General features: G+C 46.6%; 2 protein-coding genes across 3 annotated transcripts in view; both read right to left on the minus strand.

The window, feature by feature from the left end:
- Window positions 1-9,373: 9,373 nt before the first annotated feature.
- On the minus strand, window positions 9,374-20,333 carry LOC132474490 (SPARC-related modular calcium-binding protein 1-like). 2 transcript variants are annotated; one of them, XM_060075245.1, is made up of 11 exons: window positions 19,707-20,333; window positions 15,700-15,874; window positions 15,175-15,411; window positions 14,862-14,912; window positions 14,638-14,679; window positions 14,300-14,380; window positions 13,695-13,893; window positions 13,506-13,579; window positions 12,997-13,090; window positions 10,869-11,218; window positions 9,374-9,622 (listed from the first exon to the last, which is right to left on the minus strand). In XM_060075245.1, the coding sequence occupies exons 1-10, from the start codon at window positions 19,785-19,787 to the stop codon at window positions 10,882-10,884; spliced, it is 1,371 nt and encodes a 456-aa protein (XP_059931228.1). In that variant the 5' UTR covers window positions 19,788-20,333; the 3' UTR covers window positions 9,374-9,622; window positions 10,869-10,881. The 2 variants fall into 2 exon arrangements, with proteins under 2 accessions (XP_059931228.1, XP_059931227.1); XM_060075244.1 differs by having other exon boundaries at window positions 9,374-9,646.
- A 124-nt stretch (window positions 20,334-20,457) lies between these two features.
- Window positions 20,458-22,965, minus strand: part of LOC132474472 (alpha-actinin-4-like) — a 50,728-nt gene continuing 48,220 nt past the window's right edge. The window contains 1 exon segment of the mRNA XM_060075198.1: window positions 20,458-22,744. Coding sequence (XP_059931181.1) covers window positions 22,445-22,744 — 300 coding nt within the window. The 3' untranslated portion in view covers window positions 20,458-22,444.

Genomic DNA, 22,965 nt, shown 5'->3' on the forward strand with positions numbered 1-22,965 from the left:
AGTGCCACCACCAGAATCACTAACACCACACCACTATCACCACCACCACCTCGATTTTAAACAACCGCGTCTCACTACCACCAGGAATAGCACCTCCAATACCAACACCATCACCGACATCTCTGCCACACCAGCTCCTCCTCCTCCACTATAATTACCACTATGATCACCATCTCAACCACAACACCACCTCCAGCACCATTACCATCGTGATCATCACCATCAATACCTAATCACCATAGAACCCATCTCCAACAGCCTCCCGGCCATAACGACCATCAGCGCCTCCATCACTCACTGTTGTCCACCCAATAGCATCCCTACCGAAACCATCAACTCCATCAGCAATCAGCCCCATCACCAGCCAGACGGTCCCTCTTCTGCCCCCACCCACAATGTGCAGACATGATCCAAATTCTATCTCTGCAGCTTCTCAGAGGTGATGATCACATTTCCATTACAGCGCTACAGGGACGACTGCGCGTTTTGCGACGGAGTGCTATATGATCAGCAGAAGGAGGAAATAACTCTCTCACCCGCCCTAAACAATCCTGAGCGATGCCAATACATGGTGCTGCTTGGATGACGGGGGGGTGTCACAACAGATTATTGTCAATTATTGTCCGTGTATGCGTTTTATTTTTATCTCTATTTTTGTTGGGTTAGGTCCTTGAGATAAGATTTGACGTTTCATGAGAGACATGGCCAAGACTGATAAGCTTACAACATAGATAAACAACACAGTATAGAATAGCACTGATATGAGATGAAATGACGGATGGATGTGATGTTTAATATAGTTGTAAGGAATGTCAACGGACATCTGAACAGAGTGAGATAGTTCCTCAACCCAACAGTAGAAAGACGCAAACCCTCATCTCATCTGTGCTATTCGGAGGGGTGTCGCCAGTGTTTCGGCCCTTAGGACGTGACCCTCAACCCCTTTCCACACCGGGGGTTCACCTCGCACATGGACACGGTTGGTTTTCCAGGTAAACGGGGATCCCTGCAGTTGGCCCCTGTTGGAGCCAAGTGAAGCTACGAGCACCTCAGGCTGCAGACCCAGGGTCCCGCTCTGCCCCGGAGGTGGGGATGGGAGGATGGTGGAGCCCTTGAGTCCGCCGCTCATCTGATGGGGAGCCAGAGAACACGTTCAATTCACAGCCCGGGTTTATTTTTGTACCGGAGTGTTTCTGGAAAGCTGTTTCTGAAAAGCGTCTCCGGAGAGCTGTTTATCTCAGACGGGGCTGTGTTTGATTTGTGCGTTCCCTTATTATTCAAAAACTTTGTGATGATCGACCCTCTGGTCCATCTCAAAGCTATGATATACTCTTATGGCAGGTCTCCACATGAGAGGGACCAATCAATAGTTACACTGTTTTTGTAAAACCCAATTATAGGAACAGAAGGACATTTTACTTCGAAATCAATCTAATTTCCCCTTTGTTGTCCCTCAGGCTGAGGGGGACAGAAAATCAGTTCTAAACAACATTTTCACAGTCAGACCTTTGGACCCCATAGTTCGGCAAGGACACTTTAACAATATTGAGAACAGAAGCCCAAAATAGCCCCTTAACTGTTACATGGGTTGGGATTAATTGAAGGAACCCAAGCAGGAACTGAGCCGGAGGACAGTGTTCCAATGTAACACAATCCCCAGTGCTTATGGTCACTATTAGACTCCACCATGGGGCCACCTGGGGTTTGAGTGACGATGCAGCCCTCCCTGCGCCATGGCAACAGGCCAGTGCGTCCCCATCTGCATGAGCACATAACACCCCTGGGACCGGCGTCCACACCGACACACATCACACCGCTGTCACTTCTCCACACACGCACGCACACACACACACTCACTCACATACACACAAAAACACGCACAGACACATGCACACAAACACACACACACGCATCCACACACACAGGGGACTTCAGTTAACAAGTGTTGCTTGTGGTTTGTGCTTGCATGAAACAGATCTCTGCAATCTTCACGCTGATTGAGTTGTATAGACCGGCTGCAGGCGGTCTCTGTTAGTTCCAGCGAGTAAGTCATTTATTAAAGAAATACCTCCAAGTATGCATTAATAATGTGTTTTAAAGATTTACATTCAATGCATATGTGTTCATGTGGTCATTTATCGATTTAAATTCCATTCAAACTGTACTATGGGGTGGAACGTTCCTGTAGCCTCCTCCATCTTGTCTGGTGGGGCTGGGCGGGGGCAGAGGGAGAACACGCCCCCTTTGACCCATGGGCTAGGTGGGGCCAGAAGGGCGGGGCCATGAGTTTGGGGGGGGGATTTTCTTTTTATGAATTATAGATGCACTCCACACTGTGTGTGTTTATGTGTACGTTTCTCAGTTTGTTTGCAAGTGTGGTGGTTGTCACCAGCGAGTGTGTGTGTGTGCGTGCGTGCGTGCGTGCGTGTGTGTTTGTGTGTGTATGTGATAGACAGAGTGTGTATGTTGAGGTCTCACATGTTCAAATCATCCTCCGCTCTCACCAAGGGACACATCCTGTAGTACACATGCATATACACACACACACACACACACAGGCCATTACAAACCAGTGGTTGGGAATGCTTCAGCTCATCTTTAATTCATGTCAATTCTACACACACACACACACACACACACACACACACACACACACACACACACACACACACACACACACACACACACACACACACACTTCGCATAAATTGGGTATTGCCTCCAGACTGCCATTACACGTAACAAGAAAAGCAAAAGGAAAATCTATCCATCCATCATCCACTTCCAGGGGATTCCCGCCTGGTCACATGACAGCAGGATTCAGACATAGGGCGCCCTCTGATGGTACAAAAGAGCTATAAGTACTTGAAATGCAATCACCAAAAACACACAAACTGCATTTCTGTGACCTTTCTGTTGGGTTGTTTTTTGGTGAAGCCTCCCCCAGTGTCCCAGACGCCTTTCGGACCTACTTGAGTGAACGTAGATGATAGAGTGGCCTACGGCAGAAGCTAAACAAAGAAAAACAAATCACTATTGACCGGAAATAAGTTCAAAAGGTCAAAACTTATCTTGGTTCGTTATAATCAAAGTAATGGACCAGCAACCACTAGGGAGAGATAAAAAAGGAAGCCATCACCGGGACACAACATTATAATACACACTTACCACCCGAACAGCAGTCTCTGGTGGTTCGGGTCTCGTCAAGCTGGTGGTTCGGGTCTCGTCAAGCTGTGTTAAAAGATGCTGTAGGTAAGATGAAACAGCTTTACACAGAGTGTCATTAGTTAGAAACCCCTAGCCATCCACCTGCCATTAGTGAGCGAAATGGCTCTGTGCGAATATCTCGTCTCGTCGACTGTATCTGTCCCTGTATGAGACAATAAGTAGTATAGGCCGCTGTTTTACCGCCTTAACCTGGGTCCAAAATAGAAAAACAATACTGTGGGGGGACGAGTGACGTCTGGCCTGCAGGGGGAGTATGGGCAGGTTGGGAGAGCACCGGATTGGCTGGGGGGATTGGACCTGAGTGCGGGCAGGTGTCGGCACTCAGGCCAATCAGGGAGTGTTTGTACTTATGTGCCTGCTTTCCTCTTGTAGTGAGGTGGGGAATCCAGGAAGGATTGGGAGGAGAAAGGAGCCGATCGCCAACAGAGATCGCGTTAAGCAGAATATGATTTACGTTCTGTCCAATTGTCTTTGATTTACACGTGTGTGGAAGACAATAAAATAACTTCCTTGTGGAAAAAGCAAAACCTGTGTCCAGCGCTCCATTGAACCCGTTACAAATACTGAAACAAACTCATCCCAGTTAACCAACTGGACATCGCCCTGAGCAGACAAACCCTACTGGGAGAGTCATATTGGGAATCTGTCTGCTGGCTTCGCGAAGCCAATTTGCAGAAACTGAATGAGCAATCAGCGTCGTCATCCTGAAGGTCTGATACGGACCGACAGCACGATGGAAAAGGATCTTTATTGGCCTCCCGCGGGACTCTGTGTTCTGCCTCGGTTTCCTGTTTATCGGGTAATTTGTTTCCAGAGGGACGGCGATTAGCGCGGCTGTTGCTGTGGCGACCGCCTCTCGCCGGGTCCGACAAAATTAAACAGCCTCATTTCACATTAGGCTCAATATTTATTAGCGCTGCTGTAGTAGCAGAGAGGCACGGCAGAGCAGGGGGCACAACGTGAGATTGTATCCTCATTTCCAAAAGAACAATAATGAATTGAATTGGCTTCAGAATGGCATTGTGTTAGTAGGCGTGTACAGGAAATCACGAGACATTTAAGAAGGATAATCTTTCGTTTTAATGGACCAGAAATAACTGTTAATGATGAGGGCCGGGCATGGTATAAAAATGAACATATGTTCCAATATGTCAGACATTAAAATGCCCTATGAGCTTATTATATTACATTAAAACAATCTGTCATAATGTGCCTGGTGTGACAAGTGGTTTAATTAATATGTCAGAGGCAGAATGAGTCAGCAACTGAAAGGAAACAACTGCCTAACGAGGATCATGGTTGCGAAGGGATGACAGTTGCATCTGTCAAACCCCACGCCTCGTTTCCACATACGTACATTCTCGTATGCGATCCAACCGTCTCCGACCGAAAGTCCATTCATTCCTATGTGATTCTCCGTAATGTCCGTTTTTCCTCCGAGACTCCTCCCCTCCGTAAAATTTCTGTCCGGTATGTCCGTAATATACGTTCAAAAAATTTAACTTTCGCCGTCGTTTTACGGAGATACCGTATGAAAGTTTTTATGTTTTTCACAAAACGTGTAGGCTAAGTACCTTGCAGGCCAAACTCCTCAGCGATCTCTTTCCAAGCCTGTTGGTTTTGTTTTTATCTCTGTATATGTCGATCCTCATGTTCCAAAGTACCGGTCTCCTATCCGCTTATCCGGTCGGGTCGCGGGGGGAGCAGCTCATGCAGGGGGCCCCAGACTTCCCTTTCCCGGGCCACATTGACCAACTCTGACGGGGGGATCCCGAGGCGTTCCCAGGCCAGTGTTGAGATATAATCTCTCCAACTAGTCCTGGGTCTTCCCCGAGGTCTCCTCCCCACTGGACGTGCCTGAAACACCTCCCAAGGAAGGCGCCCAGTGGGCATCCTTACCAGATACCCGAACCACCTCAGCTGACTCCTTTCGTAAAGGAGCAGCGGCTCTAATCCGAGTTAGGGAGACGCCAGCCACCCTTCTGAGAAAACTCATCTCGGCCGCTTGTACCCGCGATCTCGTCCTTTCGGTCATCACCCAGCCCTCATGACCATAGGTGAGGATAGGAACGAAGATCGACCAGTAGATCGAGAGCTTTGCCTTGCGGCTCAGCTCTCTTTTCGTCACAACGGTGCGGTAAAGCGAACGCAATACCGCCCCCGCTGCTCCGATTCTCCGGCCAATCTCACGCTCCATAGTACCCTCACTCGCGAACAAGACCCCGAGGTACTTGAACTCCTTCATTTGGGCACTCATTTCCTACCCGGAGTAAACAATCCGCTGATTTCTCTTTTGTCTTTTGTCCGTAAATAAATTCATGCCCGTACGTAAAACACTAGCGACTCCTTCCGTAAATTTACGGAAGCACGGACACGAAAAACATACGTATGTGGAAACGAGGCGTCATCTTCGACGCTTAAACATCCGTAACCAAAGCGACAGCAGGCTGATGTCCAGCCACAAAATGTCTTCATGGATTGACAGAGTAGACAAAATAGTTCTGGAATCGCATAAAAAAATCGATGTTGTCTTTCTATATTAAAGCTAGGGTGGGTAATTTCTTTACTGTAATATTTGGCAAAACTGTCCTAATAGCCAGTCAGCTATAGAGTGGCGAAGTCACGCCCCTTCCGGTAGGGCTCATGGGACCTATGAGATCGAAAAATATGAATGGGTGTCAATGGAGAGAAAATAATAATTTTCTGGTCCCGGTCTTTATATGCCCTGGATTACACATATGTTGTTTGTGGATTTAAAGGATAATTTTTCATGCAAAGAGTTCGACCGTTTATTGTGCAATTGTTCAGATAAAGGCTGTAGAGAAAACACAACGAGAAAGACTACACGGCTCGTATGTGACGTCACGCTCCCTGCGACTGGCGTGGAGAAGACCGACAATCTTCCCATCGGCATAACTGAAACTCTGCATGTGCCCCGATTTATAATGGTTTTCACCTCTTTCGATGCTTTTATCCTCCCCTTGGAAAAAGCGGTGAAGTGGGGCAGAGAGATCGCCATCTCTGTGCCGAGTTCCAAGGGCGGGTGTGGCGACGTATATCATATGCGTCGAGAGCAGCGAAGAGCTGTAGTTCACAAAGCGGCCTCACATAAAACCTAAAATTATCAAACTTCTTCACGAACATTTTTAGTTTTCTTTGCATGAAAAATTATCCTTTAAATCCACAAACAACATATGTGTAATCCAGGGCATATAAAGACCGGGACCAGAAAATAATTATTTTCTCTCCATTGACACCCATTCATATTTTTCGATCTCATAGGTCCCATGAGCCCTACCGGAAGAGGCGTGACTTCGCCACTCTATATGTAGGTGAAGTGCTCTGAGAATATCTGCTCATAACTTTGCTCTCCCCTGCCTCTGTGGGCCGCACCCAAAAATTGCCACCGCTCATGTACACTTTGACCAATCAGAGCGAGGCTCCGATTCTCCGTTCTTATTGGCTGTGGGACTGTCCGGTCACCTTGGCAACGACGTTGGTGCGTCCCTGCGTGAGCGTTCACGAGCCTAGCGGTCTGACAGGTTTGTACTACTACGGCGGACAACAAATGAATAGCCGTGTCTTCATCAACGGCCCATAAATTTCCCATTCCCCGGATACCATCAACTAACACTAAGACAGAGAAAAAAAGAGGAAAGACACTTGTTGAAAGGACAGCTACTAAAAGGGAGGCGGAGAGAGCTCGAAATAAACATCGGCGTGGCTTATGAGCGATGGAGAGAGTTACGTGACCGGAGAAACTTAAAATCGGACGCTGAGATGGCTATATTTCTTATAGACAGGTAAGGAATTGTGCTATCCCTCCATGGTATATTGCGATGAATATGTAAAGTGTCGGCTGGTATGGTTTTTTACTAAGCAAAAGCCACGATAACCGTTACATTACGGTTCTGTAATGTAACCATTTCAATACGGTTCTGTAGGATGTCTTGCATCAGCCGATGGTTCTTTTCCCGGTCCGTTTTATAGGTTAGTTATGGTCACACCAACCCTGGCTGTCGGAATAACACAGAGATTGTGCTAACACGTGGCCTAGGTTTCAACTCAACTGTGGATAATGTCCGAGTCACGTTTGTATAAAAGCTACGTTGACACAACTGCCAAGATAAGCACTGCGAGGGAAGTCTAGCATATGATATTCCATGTATTGTTATAACGTTGTTGCAAGCTAGCAGCAGCCTAGCTCAGTTTCGCGATCGCTTTGAAGTGACGGTTTCCTTGTGTGTAATCTGGCTTTCTGTGTTATTTGATCAAATATATATATTTTTTCAGCACAGTACTGTACATACACAATGATGGACAACGACAGTAAAGAGATCATATCGATTGTCAATATTGATAAGAGGGAGACCTAGAAGAATTCTGTTATCATGGAGAAGGAGGTTTTTTTGTTTTTTTTTGCTTTTGTTCTTATGCTAACGAACTACAGTTGCAATTAGTTTGCTATCTTGCTTGGCTGATACAGCTACCTTTCTTAGGCCTACCAGCGCAATGGCAATGATTTTAAGATAGCATACATGGTATGTCTGTGAGTAAGATGTTGATGCTATATATGTACTTATGTAGCAATCAGCACTAATGTTTAATTACCTCGGAATCGGACATGGTGTTTCGTCTTCCTATCAATGTAACTGAATTCACATGAACGCGCATAACTGACGTTCGGTGGGAGGAGCTACAGCAGGTAGCGTGGCAGGGACGGGCCAGAGAGCACGCGACGGAATCTCAACGGCTGTTTTCTCCAAAATCGCCCACCCTAGCTTTAACAGAAGATTCAGATGAAGTGATAAGATGAGACCAGAAGCATTATGCAAAATAACAGAACTGGGACTTTTAACTATACTTGCTCTATGTGTGTATAAACGATTTATCATCCCGCTTAACAGGTGTTCTTAATAACCGTTAATTAGCTACATCAACTATCGCAAACTGTAAACTCATCAGATCACAGACTCGTCTGGGATCTGATGAGTTTACAGTTTGCGATAGTTGATGTAGGCTAATTAACGGTTATTAAGAACTATTGTTACTACTATACTATACTAACTATGTTATTAACTTAGTTCACTGGTTGCCCAATAAATGTAAACAGATAAATGTATATGATACAAAGCAGCTGGCCTGCCCTAATGCGCAGACCTACCAAGTATCAAGCCTGTGTCTAGGAAAATGTTTGTGTTTCTTGGCAACAGTCCAGTCCCAGTCCAGTTAGTGAACTATGTGTGTTGGCGGAGCTAAATCAATTAATAAATAAACAGATCATAAACTGTTGTCGCTTATTACTGTTAACTATAAATGCTGTTTGGAGAACTGCTGTGTCAAAGCAATATATCACACTCGAGGTCTCTGCTGTTGAACTCATTCAGTATTCAGTATAACTGCTCTACCTCTCGTGAGATGTTGCTTAACAACTATACAAATCTTCTGTTTTGAATAGCCATAAGTGTATGAGAATGTTTAACCTAGCGGCCACCTTGGTTCTAAACGCAAGCTGGGTTCAGTTAGCTGTGGTTAGTGGTTAGAGCCCGGCTAACTGCTGGATGAATAAGGGCCATGGTGTGAGCCCGGTCTGGTTGGATTCCGACCAAGTCATTCTGCTGACAGTGCACCCTCTCACAGAGTGAATGTACTGCTGTTCTTAATTGCTTAATGCCCTTTGGCGAATGGAGTCAAAGGATATACACACTCAACAAGATTCATCGCACAAACTCACGTTACAGGCTGTTTAAAATACTGCTCCCATTTTCTCCTTTATTCCCCGTTATTATTTCCAAATTGCTATGACCTGGAAGGTGCCACCAGAGGGATCTCCACGGACCAGTAGACAGAAGAATGTTTCGGAGACCGTAGCCAGCAGAGGTAGGGATGCAGAACACCTCTTTCCACTCTGTTCCAAGTTATGGATTTTCATATCAAGCAGTAAGAAATAACCATTTTGCAGGACACGCCATTTTTCTCACCTCTTTTTACCTACAAGTAGAGAAATGAAGAGAAAGGATTTCCCGACTATTTTGGCAGAACCTTTTCATAACTGGATAGGTAGGACCCTAGAGACGTATACCTCTCTAAAATTATACATCACTGGAGTAGACTTTGTAACAAAAAAAGGAAACATGATCATTGATCTACATCATTGAAATGTTTATTCAAAAAGTATAATTTGCATTTGGTAAGAATATTTATCAAAACAACAACTGACCATACATCCTTCATGGTGAGGAAACCAGTGAGGAGAGTTGGGCTACAATGAGGAAGGATCGATGAAATGACTGGATGATCAGGAATGGGGCCATGTGATTGGTTGCTGAAGTGGAACTGGAAAGACAGTGTTGGAGTTCTGGAGGTGGGGCTGGTAAACTGGATTCATGATTTGCTGTTGGGTGAGAGACAGACAGATCTATAGAAGGACAGACGGACCGCACAGAAAATATTGAGCACACATCACATAATCTCATTCAACACAGCTCTATTTTCTTCAGCGAGAAGACCCCTACTTATCTGACTGATGTGTAGCAGATCTCTTTGTGATAGTGCCTAGTTGGAGACAAGCAGTCTCAGACACACGCACACGCCAAGGCAACCACAGACAAACAATACAACTACGATTTTTGGAGACAGATGAGACCAGGGCAGAGACCGATGTGTTTGTGGTTAATGGTGCTTCAACAGGGAACACTCTTCCAAATTAATTCAGTGAGATGTGAAAAGGCTTGCTTTGTATGCAGTCCTCTAGTGAAGTTGAACATTGTCATTTTATGGCCCACCTCATCCTCAACCACCCATATAACCTAACTAATTTTTAGCAGTTATGTATTTGTGTCTGGCTCTAGAGACATCAAAATATCATGACAACAGGTCTTGATATAGCAGAATCCCCGTGTGTGTGTGTGTGTGTGTGTGTGTGTGTGTGTGTGTGTGTGTGTGTGTGTGTGTGTGTGTGTGTGTGTGTGTGTGTGTGTGTGTGTGTGTGTGTGTGTGTGTGTGTGTGTGCGCGCGTGTGTGTGTTTGTTGTAAGAAAGTAAGAAAGTAAGAAACAGAGAACAACAAACCAACAAACAAAAAACCAAGAAATAAAGGATGGAAGTGTGTGAATGAATTAAGAGTCAGATATGCAGTAGATAGAGATAGCAGCCTAATGGATGATGAGTGTGAATGAATGTGTCAGATAAGAAGTACAATGAGATAATCAAGCAATCATCATCAGTGTGTTTTGGCTTCTCACTTGGGCGAGAACTTGACATAATTTTACAATATATAGCCGATAACAGGCTTATGACCCAAAGGGTGAATAAGTTGGATTGGCTTTCCCACACGGGACTATAGGCTGAATCTCTGCAGCCAGCCAATAGAGGGACCCACTGAGACAAACCTCTGTATTGAGATCCGTTTTTGGTTAACTTTAGAAGCACCGGGTGAGGGAAAGGTAATTGGTTGGATCCCGACCCACACTTTTAGCAACAAATGTCCTCTCTCATGTTTCATCTCTCATTTCCTCTCTCCGCCCTTCTCTTAAATGCCTTTAATAAATTGATAATAAATGAATCAATAACTCATGTCAGCTTTCACTTGTCAGTTTTCACTCCGCCCACCAACCCGCCCACCTGTACCGTGAGTCTTACCTCTGGGCCGTCCTTACAGGTGTATGCAGGCAGACAGCTCCCCCAGGGTGAGGCTTCGGTCCTGGTCACGGTCGCAGTACTGGGCGAACTTCTTGGCGCATCGCCGCGGTTTCAGCCGGCGCCGGAGGAACTGCCGCAGCGGCCGTGCCTCCCTCTCGCTCAGCGCCCCGCTGGCGTCCACGTCCAGGCGCTCAAAGTGCCACCGCAGCGCCCCCTCTGGCCCAGACGACTCAAGCACGGGGGAGCCGGAGGTGGAGTTGGTTTGGGTGGAGGGGGTGGTTTGGATGGAGGAGGTGGAGGAGGGGGTCACCGAGGATGAGGAGGAATAGGTAGGTGCAGGGATGAAGGGTCTGGTTGATAAACGAGATTTAGATTAAATCTTTTATGATAAGCATTAGACATTTGGTAATAAAAAGGCTATTTTTTGTGAGCATAATTGTCATTGTTTAATGATGATGAAATATAAACACAAATTAAGTCCTGAAGAGTAAGGCAGGTTGTTTAACAAAGACTTATATTACACTGGGGTAATACTTACCTATTGCCACAAATGAAAACATACTTTCTTTAAAGTGTGCATAGATGTACATTATAAAGTACAAATATGCTAAACTGAACCTGGACTTAATGGTGCTTGTGGACCACAGGCAGGGAAAGTGGGATAATCCATCACCTAAGGGCAGGTATTAGGAAAACAAATTTCTAAGTGGGAGAAACTGGCTGCCGTCCAGAGTCCAGATGAGGCCAGATGTGGCTCGGTAACCACCTTAAGACTCCTGGCTCATCAGCGGTTTACGCCGACTAATGAGGTCCAGGCAGCTCAATGAGACCCTGTGTTCACTGGGGCGGTGGAAAGCGCACTGGTCTTAGTGGTAAAGTCCAGACGAAGGTTGTGGGATGAGGGTCAACAGCATCTGATAAATTACTACATTCAAATGTAAATTTAAGGAGGTATTTCTGAGAGGAAAGAGCCAATAAAGGAGGAAAGCTGGAGGAAATATTATTCAAATAGTTATATTATATCAAATATATTAAATCTTGAAGCATCAGGGGAGCGGTAGAAGCCGGAGGACAAAGAGTGAGAAAGAGTGAGAGGGCTGGTCTTCACTCTGCTTTTACATCTTCTCTCCTGAGGCTTGCTCTCTTTATATCGTAGGTCACCCGGCCAGGGATGAACCATCCAATGAAGTGACAACCTTTCTACCTGTGGTGAATCCAGCTACATGCTAGGGGTCAGGCATCCTGCTCCAGGATTCTGACGGCTAGACTGCATTCCTCGAACCCAAAAGCCATTGACTGAGAGTCGAGCACCCTAACCGCGAGAGATTAACCCTAAACGCAAGGGTTTAAACAAGACTAATAGAATAGTGTCCTGGTGTTGTTTTGACAGTGGGAACCACACTTCAATGTTCTCTAGGATTAGTGGAGGATTAGAGAGTAACCCAGGCTCTTATTTTACACAATTATAAATTCTGAGTGTTGGCGGTGGAGGTCAATAGAAGGCTGTGAATAAAACATTACACGTCTCTCTGCTCTGCCGTGGACGGATTCCAAATGTAACGATGATGCGGTTTAAAGTAAGGCCGTCCACACAGAGAAACTGGGGCAGGTAGTTTCGTTGGGTGATAACTGCCCTTTTGCATCACGTATGTTCATTGCGTTCATTACGTTGTATACATGGATGCATTATGTGTACTGTAAGACGCTGTACCAATACTGTACTTGTGGATAGAAGGATAAACCAAATGGCCGATCAGCGGTTTTCTACCAGGTGGTTATATTAACAAATAGTTCATTTCTGCATAGCCACCCTCCCCCTTCTGGCCACCATTGTACACTGTATTGTATTGTGTTGTATATTGTATTATAGTACTTAACTGTGTAGCAACTGCAGTAGCTGCTATCGTTGCTGTAACCGGAGGAATTGGTTAGCCTAGCGATTGTTGTACTTGCACTTGGTTCTATGAGCATCCTCTCTGTACCGACAGCGATATATTGATGCACTTCTTATGACAAATGTACTTATTGTAAGTCGCTTTGGATAAAAGCGTCTGCTGAATGCCCTAAATGTAAATGTAAATGTATTTCAGTTCTATGGCCACCTTGGTTAATTGATAGTGTAACAAACTTTGGAGGAGGCAGTTTCCCAGCATGCTCTGCTTCCTGCTGCAGTGCTCTGACCAGACTCTGCAGGAACTCCTTCTTACGGGCAACAGGGCACCCTGGGGAGACGGACGAGACAGAGGGAAACACAGATCAGACTTTAATTGCACAATTAGGTATGGTTTGGTATGGTCCTTGTGTGCCCTTCATAGACTGATGCATTTAATATCTTTAAGGAAATTAAATAAATGTAATTGTTTAACCTCTGCTTCCTAAAGAGATTAGCAAGGAAATCACCTAATGAATGTCATCCATGTTCCCCATCTTTCTATTAGTACTAGTTAATATGGAGTCATTTCAGAGACTAAATAAAGGGTTAGCACAGTACACAGATGGGCTGTGGACATTGGGGATTGAACCTTGAATCTTAGCGATAGGATTCCAATACGGTCGGCCATGTGATCTCCAGGGGCTGGACGTTGATCACTGTCTTTATGCGTCCCCTTTTCAACCTAGATTTATATTTGTATTTACCAAGAAGTGCTTTGTCTTTGAACTTCCTGTCTATCCTGGTCTCCTCTGTTGCCGTGCATTCTGGGAGCTGGTTTCTACCATGAGAATAAATAAATAATAAAGGAAAGAGAAAAATAATCAAGACTTACATTTTTTTTTGTATTAAAGGTAATCCATCAGAATTGGTGAATTGGATGAATTATTGATCACCTTGTTGAGGTCCCTGGTATTGGCCTGCCGGTGTCCAATCGGACGCACCAGCAGTAACCCGTGGCAACGTGACACTGTACTGGGTGGTAGCGCCCGTCTGCAGTGCATTCTGGGACGAAGCGGTCGTCCAGCCTGACAGAACGCACCTGGGCCGCGGCGAGCAGCGACCGGCGCTCACGCTCACACGTCTGAGGACTGTCTGGACACGCACACACACGCGCGCACACACACACACACACACACACACACACACACACACACACACACACACACACACACAGAACAGGAAACACAAACACAGTGAAAGACACATATTCACACACCCTTCAGTTAACACACACACACACACACACACACACACACACACACACACACACACACACACCAGGTACACACAAACACAGTGAAAGACACACATGTATACATATACACACACCCTTCAGTTAACACACACACAACCACCGACACAAACACACGTTTTTATCAAAGTGAATGAGTATGTGTATGCGCGCAAGCACGTGTTTGAGTGTGCGCGCATGCACGCGTGCATCATGTGTGCGTCTCTGCAGACATGCTTGTGTGTGCACAGATGTGTTCCGTCCTACCAGAAGGCTGCCTGGTGGAGCGGTTCCCTTTGGGGTCGGAGTTCAACTGGATGGTCACCCAGAGGGGAGGGGCCGTGGGCTCTGGGAAAAAGACAGGTTGCATCATTCTATGAATTATAGATGACGTTCTATATCTGTCTCGCCGGGTACACACGGTGCAGGGAGAGGAATGAGGGGACCACGGAGGAGTACCATATACTGATGATAATGTTGCACTTCATACCTGCAATAGTATCACTGGTGGGGGTGAGTGAGGCCCCCCCTTCACTGTTAGCGTCTTTGAGTGTCTAGAAAAGCGCTATATAAATTCAATGAATTATTATTATTATTATTATTACCTGCACCCGGCCTGCCTAGCTTCCCAGTCGGTCCACTGGTCTCTGTGAGAAAATACAAAGAAAACACATCATAGAATCTGGGCCCGGTCAGTCCTGGCACAGCCCTGTGTCTGGTGGTATGATTGAAGTGGCTCTGTCTTAATGGGAGTAGTGGGTACTGGCCCACATAAGAGCTACGCCTAAGAGATGGACTGCCCAGCTGGTCAGTCCAATCCGGTCCTCACCTCTGTCTGAGGACCCTGCACCAGTCCTCTCCTCCGTTTCAGGCATGAGATCTGCGGCATCCCATAATTAGAGAAAATACACATTAATACCTGTAGGCCTATATCAAAAAAATTAACAATAAAAACCCCAAATGTTTACCTATTTAAAATGTTCTGTTTATTTAATGATTTGTCACAATCAGTCACATGAGGCTGAGATCAATCAAATCAATCAGTGCAGAGAAGCTTTAGGAACCAGAACAGAACAAACGGAAGCAGTCTTCTTGAGCATAAACAACAATAAAAGCAGATAAGGGGACCCAGGAGGACCCACCGGTGCAGTTGGGGGTCTGGAGCAGCACTGAGGTGCCCCCGATGGGTCTGCCGTCGCGCGTGGAGCACCAGCAGTAGCCGGTCTGGTTGTGGCACTGGACCGGCAGGAAGTGGCCTTCTGCGCCGCACTCTGGCACAAAGATGGCCGCCGAGGGGCTAGTATGGCCGCCCCCGCTGCTGTGGAAGCTGGCCTCCAGGGCCTGAACACGGGCCAGCTGACACTTGGTCTGACTGGGGTCTGGGACCAGAGAGAGAGGGAGAAGGGTCAGTGTGAGCTGTTTTGGTCTCCAAACCGACTCATCAGTAAGATGCGTTTTTATATTTTGCCATTAAGCCAATAGACAATACGCTGATTTTTAACCATCTTTTCCCATCAACCAAACTATTTGAATCTAATCCTTGCATATATCTGTGTATCAGATATAGAAATCCTAATAAATTGGAACGATGAGACCCTCTTGTGGTGTGTGGTGATATTGTGAACGTTAGAGGCTAAATCCACGGAACAGAGCAGCGGGGATGGTACCGGTGCAGTGGGACCGGGGCGCCGGCCGGAGCTGCGTGTTGAAGCACTGCGCGCGCTGGAAGGAACACTGAGACTTGTAGAGGCGGCCGTTGGTGCCGCACACGGCACGGTGGCGCCCCCTCTGGCAGTCTAGGAGACAGCCGCCCGTCCACATGTTCTCTGTGATGAGGAAGGGCTGTGGAAGAGTGACACGCATGACCGATCACACGCGAGATCAACATAATGTGGAAACGTGTAGCACTGGGAGCCACGTGGCGGCCAAAAGGAGATAGCTGGAGACAGACACACCAGATCCGCTGTCTCATAAGCTATAGCATAGACAGAGATATGAATGAGTGGAGATAGCACCAAGGGATGGAGCTGAGAGAGAGAGAGAGAGAGAGAGAGAGAGAGAGAGAGAGAGAGAGAGAGAGAGAGAGAGAGAGAGAGAGAGAGAGAGAGAGAGAGAGAGAGAGAGAGAGAGAGAGAGAGAGAGAGAGAGAGAGTGTGTGTGTGTGTGTGTGTGTGTGTGTGTGTGTGTGTGTGTGTGTGTGTGTGTGTGTGTGTGTGTGTGTGTGTGTGTGTGTGTGTGTGTGTGTGTGTGTGTGTGTGTGTGTTGGCACTTATGGAATTATTTCTGGGAAAACTAAAACGATGCCAACTTCAGTGTAAACAATCTGTTCTAATTGAGACACTTGGTCAACAAAATACCCTGACCAGGACGTCTGTGTGTCTGTGACAGCCAGCCTGTCTATCTGTATGCCAACCTGCCTGTCTGTCGGTGACAGCCGGCCTGTCTGTCTGTCTGTGCCAGCAGCCGACAGTCGATCTACCACTCATTGCAGAGCCACTGAGAGGAGGCGGAGCTATTTCGCTCGACCACTAAGGTGACTCCCTCCTCAACGCGGGGGCGGGCCCTGCTTTCCTTTGGATGGACTGACACTTTCCCTCAAGCTGTCACCAAAAGAAACCCCTCGCCATTCATAGTGAAGGGCTACTTCCATTACAACACGTCCTTCAGGAAAAACAGACGGTTTCCCATGGTTCTCCCTGTCTGTCCAGCCTCACAGCGACCGGACAGTCAGGGGACCAACAGGGGCCCAGAAGGGCCGGGCCCCTTGGTGGATTAGAAGCCCCGGCAGCCTCGTGCACTCGACCCATGGACTTTATCGTTCGTCGTCTATCACAAAGCGGAACTTGTGGTAGTGGTGACAGAGAGAAGAGTCAGAGACAGAGAGACAGAGATAGGAGTGACAGATGGAGCAGAGTGGAGGGACAGGGCGGAGGAGGAGGAAGAAGGAGGGATTGAAGGAAGGGAGAAAGGGAGCAGCGATACATTTGAGTTGATTTGAAATGAAAGGAAAAGGAAAGAGGAGGAGATAGAGAAGATGAAAGGAATGGTGTGCTCTAGGACAGCTGCACAGCATCTTTTCTACATCATCTGAAAAATATCTGATAGGGACACGCTCACTCCTCTTTGTATTAATGAATGCTAACTTTGCTAGTCTGGATAAAAGATTAAATTGTTTTATCATCACTGCGATGTGACTTTCTTACCCTCATCTTGAACTCTGTACTTCACTGTAGAGAGTGGCCATGTTACTGCCCATTCAATAATAAAACACAGAGTGAAAGACGTCCATATCCACCTAAACATCCCACCTCTTCCCAATGCAGTACAGAAACTTCAATCCCTAAACATCATTCCCGTTCAATCCAGAAACATTTCCAAACAAGATGCATCACAATTCAAACTTCACAAGTTAAATTTGTGTTGTCCTATTTGTCCAAGTATTGCGTCATAAGTTGTGTCCTGCTGTTCTGTTAAGTGTTGCTTGTTGCTACACTGAGCTGTAAGACGTTCCCCCGACCGTAGCTGTGTGGTCATTAAGGAGGGAGAGAGGGAGGGAGGGAGAGCGGTGAGAGGGTTAGAATGACTACCAGATGCTCTGCAAGCTAAACCATATCTCACTTTCCCCTCCTGCACACCTCTCTAAAAGACACACTCAATCTGTCACACGCCACACACACTATGTGCATCAACACTACATAGAAAACGGTTTAATCTACGCACGTGCACGTTCACTCTCTAACATGCGCACACACACAGACACAGACAGAGGTCTACAATGCTGCTACATGCTTCATCAATAGCTCTTTGTCTGCAACACTACGATCGTGCTACCCACGCACACATAGACACACACACGCGCTGAGCTCAGTTGCACGTGATCAAATTTGTTATGGTGTGTACAACAGTGTTGACATTATTTAGCAGTGAATGGGGGCCCTGTGCACGGCAGTAATCTGGCTGTACTGAGTGAGCTGGGGTGGGGGTGGGGGGGGAGCCCGGCATCCCAGAATGGACCCATTCCACTGACCTGGGGAGAGAATTGAACAGGAGAGGTTGGGAGAAAGATCGTGGCATGAATTAGAAAGACTGTTTCATCCAAAAGGGGGACATATTAAATGAATTAAACTATAGCCCACCTACCATGCGTTGTATAAGGGTCATCTGGGAAACTACAGGGTTTAGGGATAATTAAGGTAATTCCCCCTAAATTGAGTGGCGAGACGGCCTTTAATCCTGACTTTAATCGGGCTAAATCCTTGAATGGCTAATTTCAAATGTGATGGAATCAGGAAGTATGGCTGCAGGACTATACCGATTATATGATTAACCACTTCCGTCCATAATATTGTAATCATCGACATTTCCTCTTCAGGATCTTTTAACCAAAACCAAAGTCTCAAACTTTTGCGAGAAAAGTTTCTGGGACCATTTCTGTTGCACAACACCCACCGGGATTTTGAGTGTTTAGATATTTAGCAGACGCGTTCATCCCCGGCTTCTTCAAGTGAGACACAGGTAAGGGTCAAGACATCTTGCTCAGGATGCCTACAGGTCAGACTGTGGACGTACAGGGATCCAACCTTATAGATTGGAGTCAAATACTGTTATATTGGATATAAAGTTGAATGCGATGCTGACATTGTGATTGGGTGTGACTGCGCGTGTGTGGCTGCAAAGTAGGCTACCTGCAGACTACATTTCCTGCATCAGTTAGTATCCCAGCTACCACAATATACTCAGTGTTGCGAGGTGCCAATAATTCTGGGCGAACCTCCGTGTGTGTGTGTGTGTGTGTGTGTGTGTGTGTGTGTGTGTGTGTGTGTGTGTGTGTGTGTGTGTGTGTGTGTGAGTAATATAGAAATATGGCCTTTCCTGAGTGAGAACAGCTCGGTGCTGTCTCGCTGCTTGTATATAAACAACCTGGTAGATCTGAATATTAAGTCTACACTTGAAGAGAAATATAACCAAGACCTCTCATGTTATGTGTTGACAAGTTTATCCTCTAGCCTACGACACGCTCGCTGATACTGACTGGAACTCGGACGATGCCGCGGTCAATCGGTCCTTTGTAAAAGCTGTTTCACTATTTATGCAATGGAATCACCCCCCTCCTCTGCTCCCGGATTTGTAAACACGCGTGGGTAATTTGTCATGGTCTTCATTTTGCCGGCTAAAATATGAGCATAGATTAAGTCTGAAAGTAAACACGCACGTCAAACAGGTGTAGTCTCGCGGGATTGCGGTGTGTGCTCTACAAGCGATGCCTTCACACACAATTCAGCATCGGCAATCGTTGGTGAGTGGAGAAAGACGCAAAAATACCCCCCCCCCCCCCCCCCCAAGATACACACACTGCCCCCCGTCTCCCCCGTGGGCAGAAGGATCAATATTTGCATGGCGGTGGTGTGTTTAGCTGTGGTCAGCTGGAGACTTGCTATATAGGATCCCGAGTGGGAGACCCTCTCCTGGGAGCCATGATCCATGAAGATAAGTCATTTTTTTTATATGCTACTAAGAGAACAAGCGCTGTTGGTCCAAAGTCTACCATTACACCAAAACGAATTGGGTGCATGTATTTAGCATTCAAAAGAAAAGGTAAAATAATCATTCTTTTACCGTTTTATCCAAAGCAAAAACAAGATAACGCATGCGGGTGTTCGTAGTCGAGTCATACCGCTGATCTGTTGGAGTGAACCGGTTCCGAGAGGAGGAGGAGCAGCAGGAGGCGGCAGGTAAAGGTGAGCGCGAGCATCATCCCTGCTGCAGCGGCACAGGCGCGAGGCGCCGCAACTTGAATCGTCGCGCGCTTCTTGGTGGTCGTCCCAAAGCCTTGTTGCTGCGCGCGCTCTGCGGGCAAAGCCAGCCTTGACGGGACGTCCTGGGTCCACACCCGAAGATATTCCGTGTAGCCTCCCTTATGGGTTGAAAGTGTTTCTCATTCTGTAAACTAACTGTTAAAGTTCAAACGCACGTGTTTATAACGACTGCGTTGCGCGGCACGAATGTGTCCTAATAAGTAGAACCTTTTAAATCCGACGGATTCTGTGGTCCACATTGACCCATTATTAAAAAGCTCATTGGTCGACGCCCCCCAAACCCGTTCCCTCAGAGCTGCACCTTTCACACCCATGACGTCCAACCCTTTTCCACTCAATACGCGTAAAGCTCATAAAATGTTATGGTACAGACACGACGCCCAAATCCATAGGTTGTATGGAAACAGTACGACAGTTATGAGGTCTCCGTTGTCTGTGACGTTTATAAATTAAGGACGGCTCTGTTACTCATTATTCTCATCATCCATTTCGAATTTTGAACTTTTATTTATTGCGAACAAATGTTGCCGAGAATGAGGAATAAATGCATCATAATTTCTTAAAACCTTGACAGTGAAATTAGTGAAAAATAAGACACGCAGACGGCAGTATTTTGTAAGGAAACTTTATGTGTGCTTGTGAAAATCGCATATCATTAGACAGAAGGCGTTGCAGTTCCCAGTACAGCAGATAAGGTTTGATATTAAAGAGTACAAAAAAAGGAAAATCACAACCAGACTCCAGCCTCGCAGAAACCAAACACATTCCTAGCGTTTGGTCCAAGTCTTTTCATTCTGCCACCCTTCCTCCCTCTTCGCCGTTAACTCCCCCCTCCCCCATCCCCTCGAAGTCAACAAATACTGAAATCATAGGCCTAATATCGGTTTGATTTAGACCGAAATATAGAAATAGAAATGGAAAAGTGAAAAAAATAATAATAATTCAGTTGAAGAATTTTCCCGCCGCTACTTTAGGAACTCTTGGAGATGCTGACACAGAGGATGATTGCATAGATTTGTAGACAGCCAAGTTAGTTGTTTGAATCCATTTATTTTAAAGATACATAATGGAATGTTTTAAGACCCCTCCAGCATCATCCCCATCCCCCTTCTCTAGGAGAGCGAGAGCGAGAGAGAGAGAGAGAGAGAGAGAGAGAGCAAGAGAAAGGTGGGGGAACAGGATGAGAGCCACCGACAGGCACATTTGTTTAATTTCTTTCCTCAAATTTGCCAACAATCACACGGGGAGTTCTAAGGGAGTGCCGTTACCGTGGCAACTCCCCCTCCCCTCTTATTCCAGGGAAGGCTAGAAACCTTCTCTAAGCCAATCCGATGCCTCTCCTGGACTCCAAAGTTGTGCTGTACAAAACTTGAAAAAACACACCCTAAAACGTAGCTAATGAAGGATGAAATAGCGTGTAAATCATACAGGCGTATTGTCGTCCACTCACGAAAACGTACAGAAGTCGTTAACAACGTTGCCCCCAAAATGACATGGGTATGTCTGGGTTCGTCTAGAAGGCCTTTAGACTGAGAACAACGCTACACCCTCTGAACAGCAATCCTCACTACAATAGTCTCTGATACCGGCGTCAAAACTCTGAACTGGTCATAATTGAAAACAAACCCATCTACTGGAGGAACTGCACTTTTTTTTTTCAATGGTTGGCTTTTTTTTTTCTTTGATTCACGATATATATATTTTATAATAAATGCCACTATTTAGTCCTACTGGAAAGCTTGTGATTGCTTATTCTCGATAGCTGGGTCTTTATGTGTGTCATCCGTAGCACTGGAAAAATAAGTATATACAGCGCTGAGGTAACCCCCCCCCCGACCCTCCGAAACCCCTCCCTCCCCGCCTGGGACCCCCTCAGCCCACCCGCACATCAACACAAAAGTCAACCAAATTCAACGGAAACAGAAGAAAATGGGAAAACGGCGAGATAGTTTCGCCGTGATCCGTCAACGAAAAAGGGAATTATGGGTAAATGTGTCATTTGTTTATTCCTCTGGTTTATCAACGTACGTGCAGCCCGCCCGCCCCCCCCTCTCACGTCTCCTCCATCTGGGGCCCCCCCCACGCACAAACCGTGAAGTCTGACCCATCCACCCGCCCCAACCCCTCAAAAAAAATGCCCATCTGGCAAGAAAAATGCATGATAAAAAAAAATTAATTAAGTAGTAGATTAGCTTGTGCCCCTTACTCCTCAACCCATCCCACTCCCCCGTATAAAAGGCAGAGAGGGTGAAGCTAAGGACCTGCACTACAGTCAACCCCCCCCCCCTGTTCCCTAGTTTCCCCTGGATATGCCTGTTTTGAATGATAGCTTTTACACGACAAATGGACAGCGATTATTGTTGATCCGTTCCGAGAAAAAGCTAGCTAGACAAAAACGATTCTAACAAGAGTTCAATTCGACAAGGTCAAAGAGTTTCAATTTGAAAAGAAACGCAAAGAATATTTCTAAACCGGCACACCTCAGGGGCACCTGCGAACACACCAAGTCAACTGGATTGCGGGGGACGGGGTGGGGGAGGAAGCCCCACCTACTTCTACATATATATAGTCAACCTCTTTTAAATTCTCATCTGCTCTACCTGCCTTGATTCTCTGCTTCACCTCCACCTCCCTCTTCACCATCTCTCCCTTCATCCCTCTCCCTCCCTCTGTCGTCGGTCCAGCGATCCCTCCTCCTCCTCCTCCTCCTCCTCCTCCTCCTCCTCCTCTGTGAGTCCCTACAGGTCGCTCTCTCCGTACAGGGCAGTGGAGAAGGACATGTAGTCCAGGGCCCCGGGACGCCGTCGGGGCCCCCGTACGGCGCCATGCGGGCGATGCAGTACTCCGCCTGGTCGGCGGGCAGCTCCCGCCTCAGCTCCTCCGCCGTGATGAAGTTCTGGAGGGAAGAGGTCCGCACACAGCGAGAGGGGGGAGGGAGAGACAGAAAGAGGAAGAGAGAGAGACAGAAAGAGGAAGAGAGAGAGACAGAAAGAGGAAGAGAGAGAGACAGAAAGAGGAAGAGAGAGTCAGACAGAGAGAGGGACACAGAGAGAGAGAGAGACCAGACAGAGGGAGCAGACAGAGACAGAGAGAGACCGAAAGCGACAGAGAGAGACA

This window comes from Gadus macrocephalus, chromosome 16 (genome assembly GCF_031168955.1).
Source record: "Gadus macrocephalus chromosome 16, ASM3116895v1".
Taxonomy (NCBI): domain Eukaryota; kingdom Metazoa; phylum Chordata; class Actinopteri; order Gadiformes; family Gadidae; genus Gadus; species Gadus macrocephalus.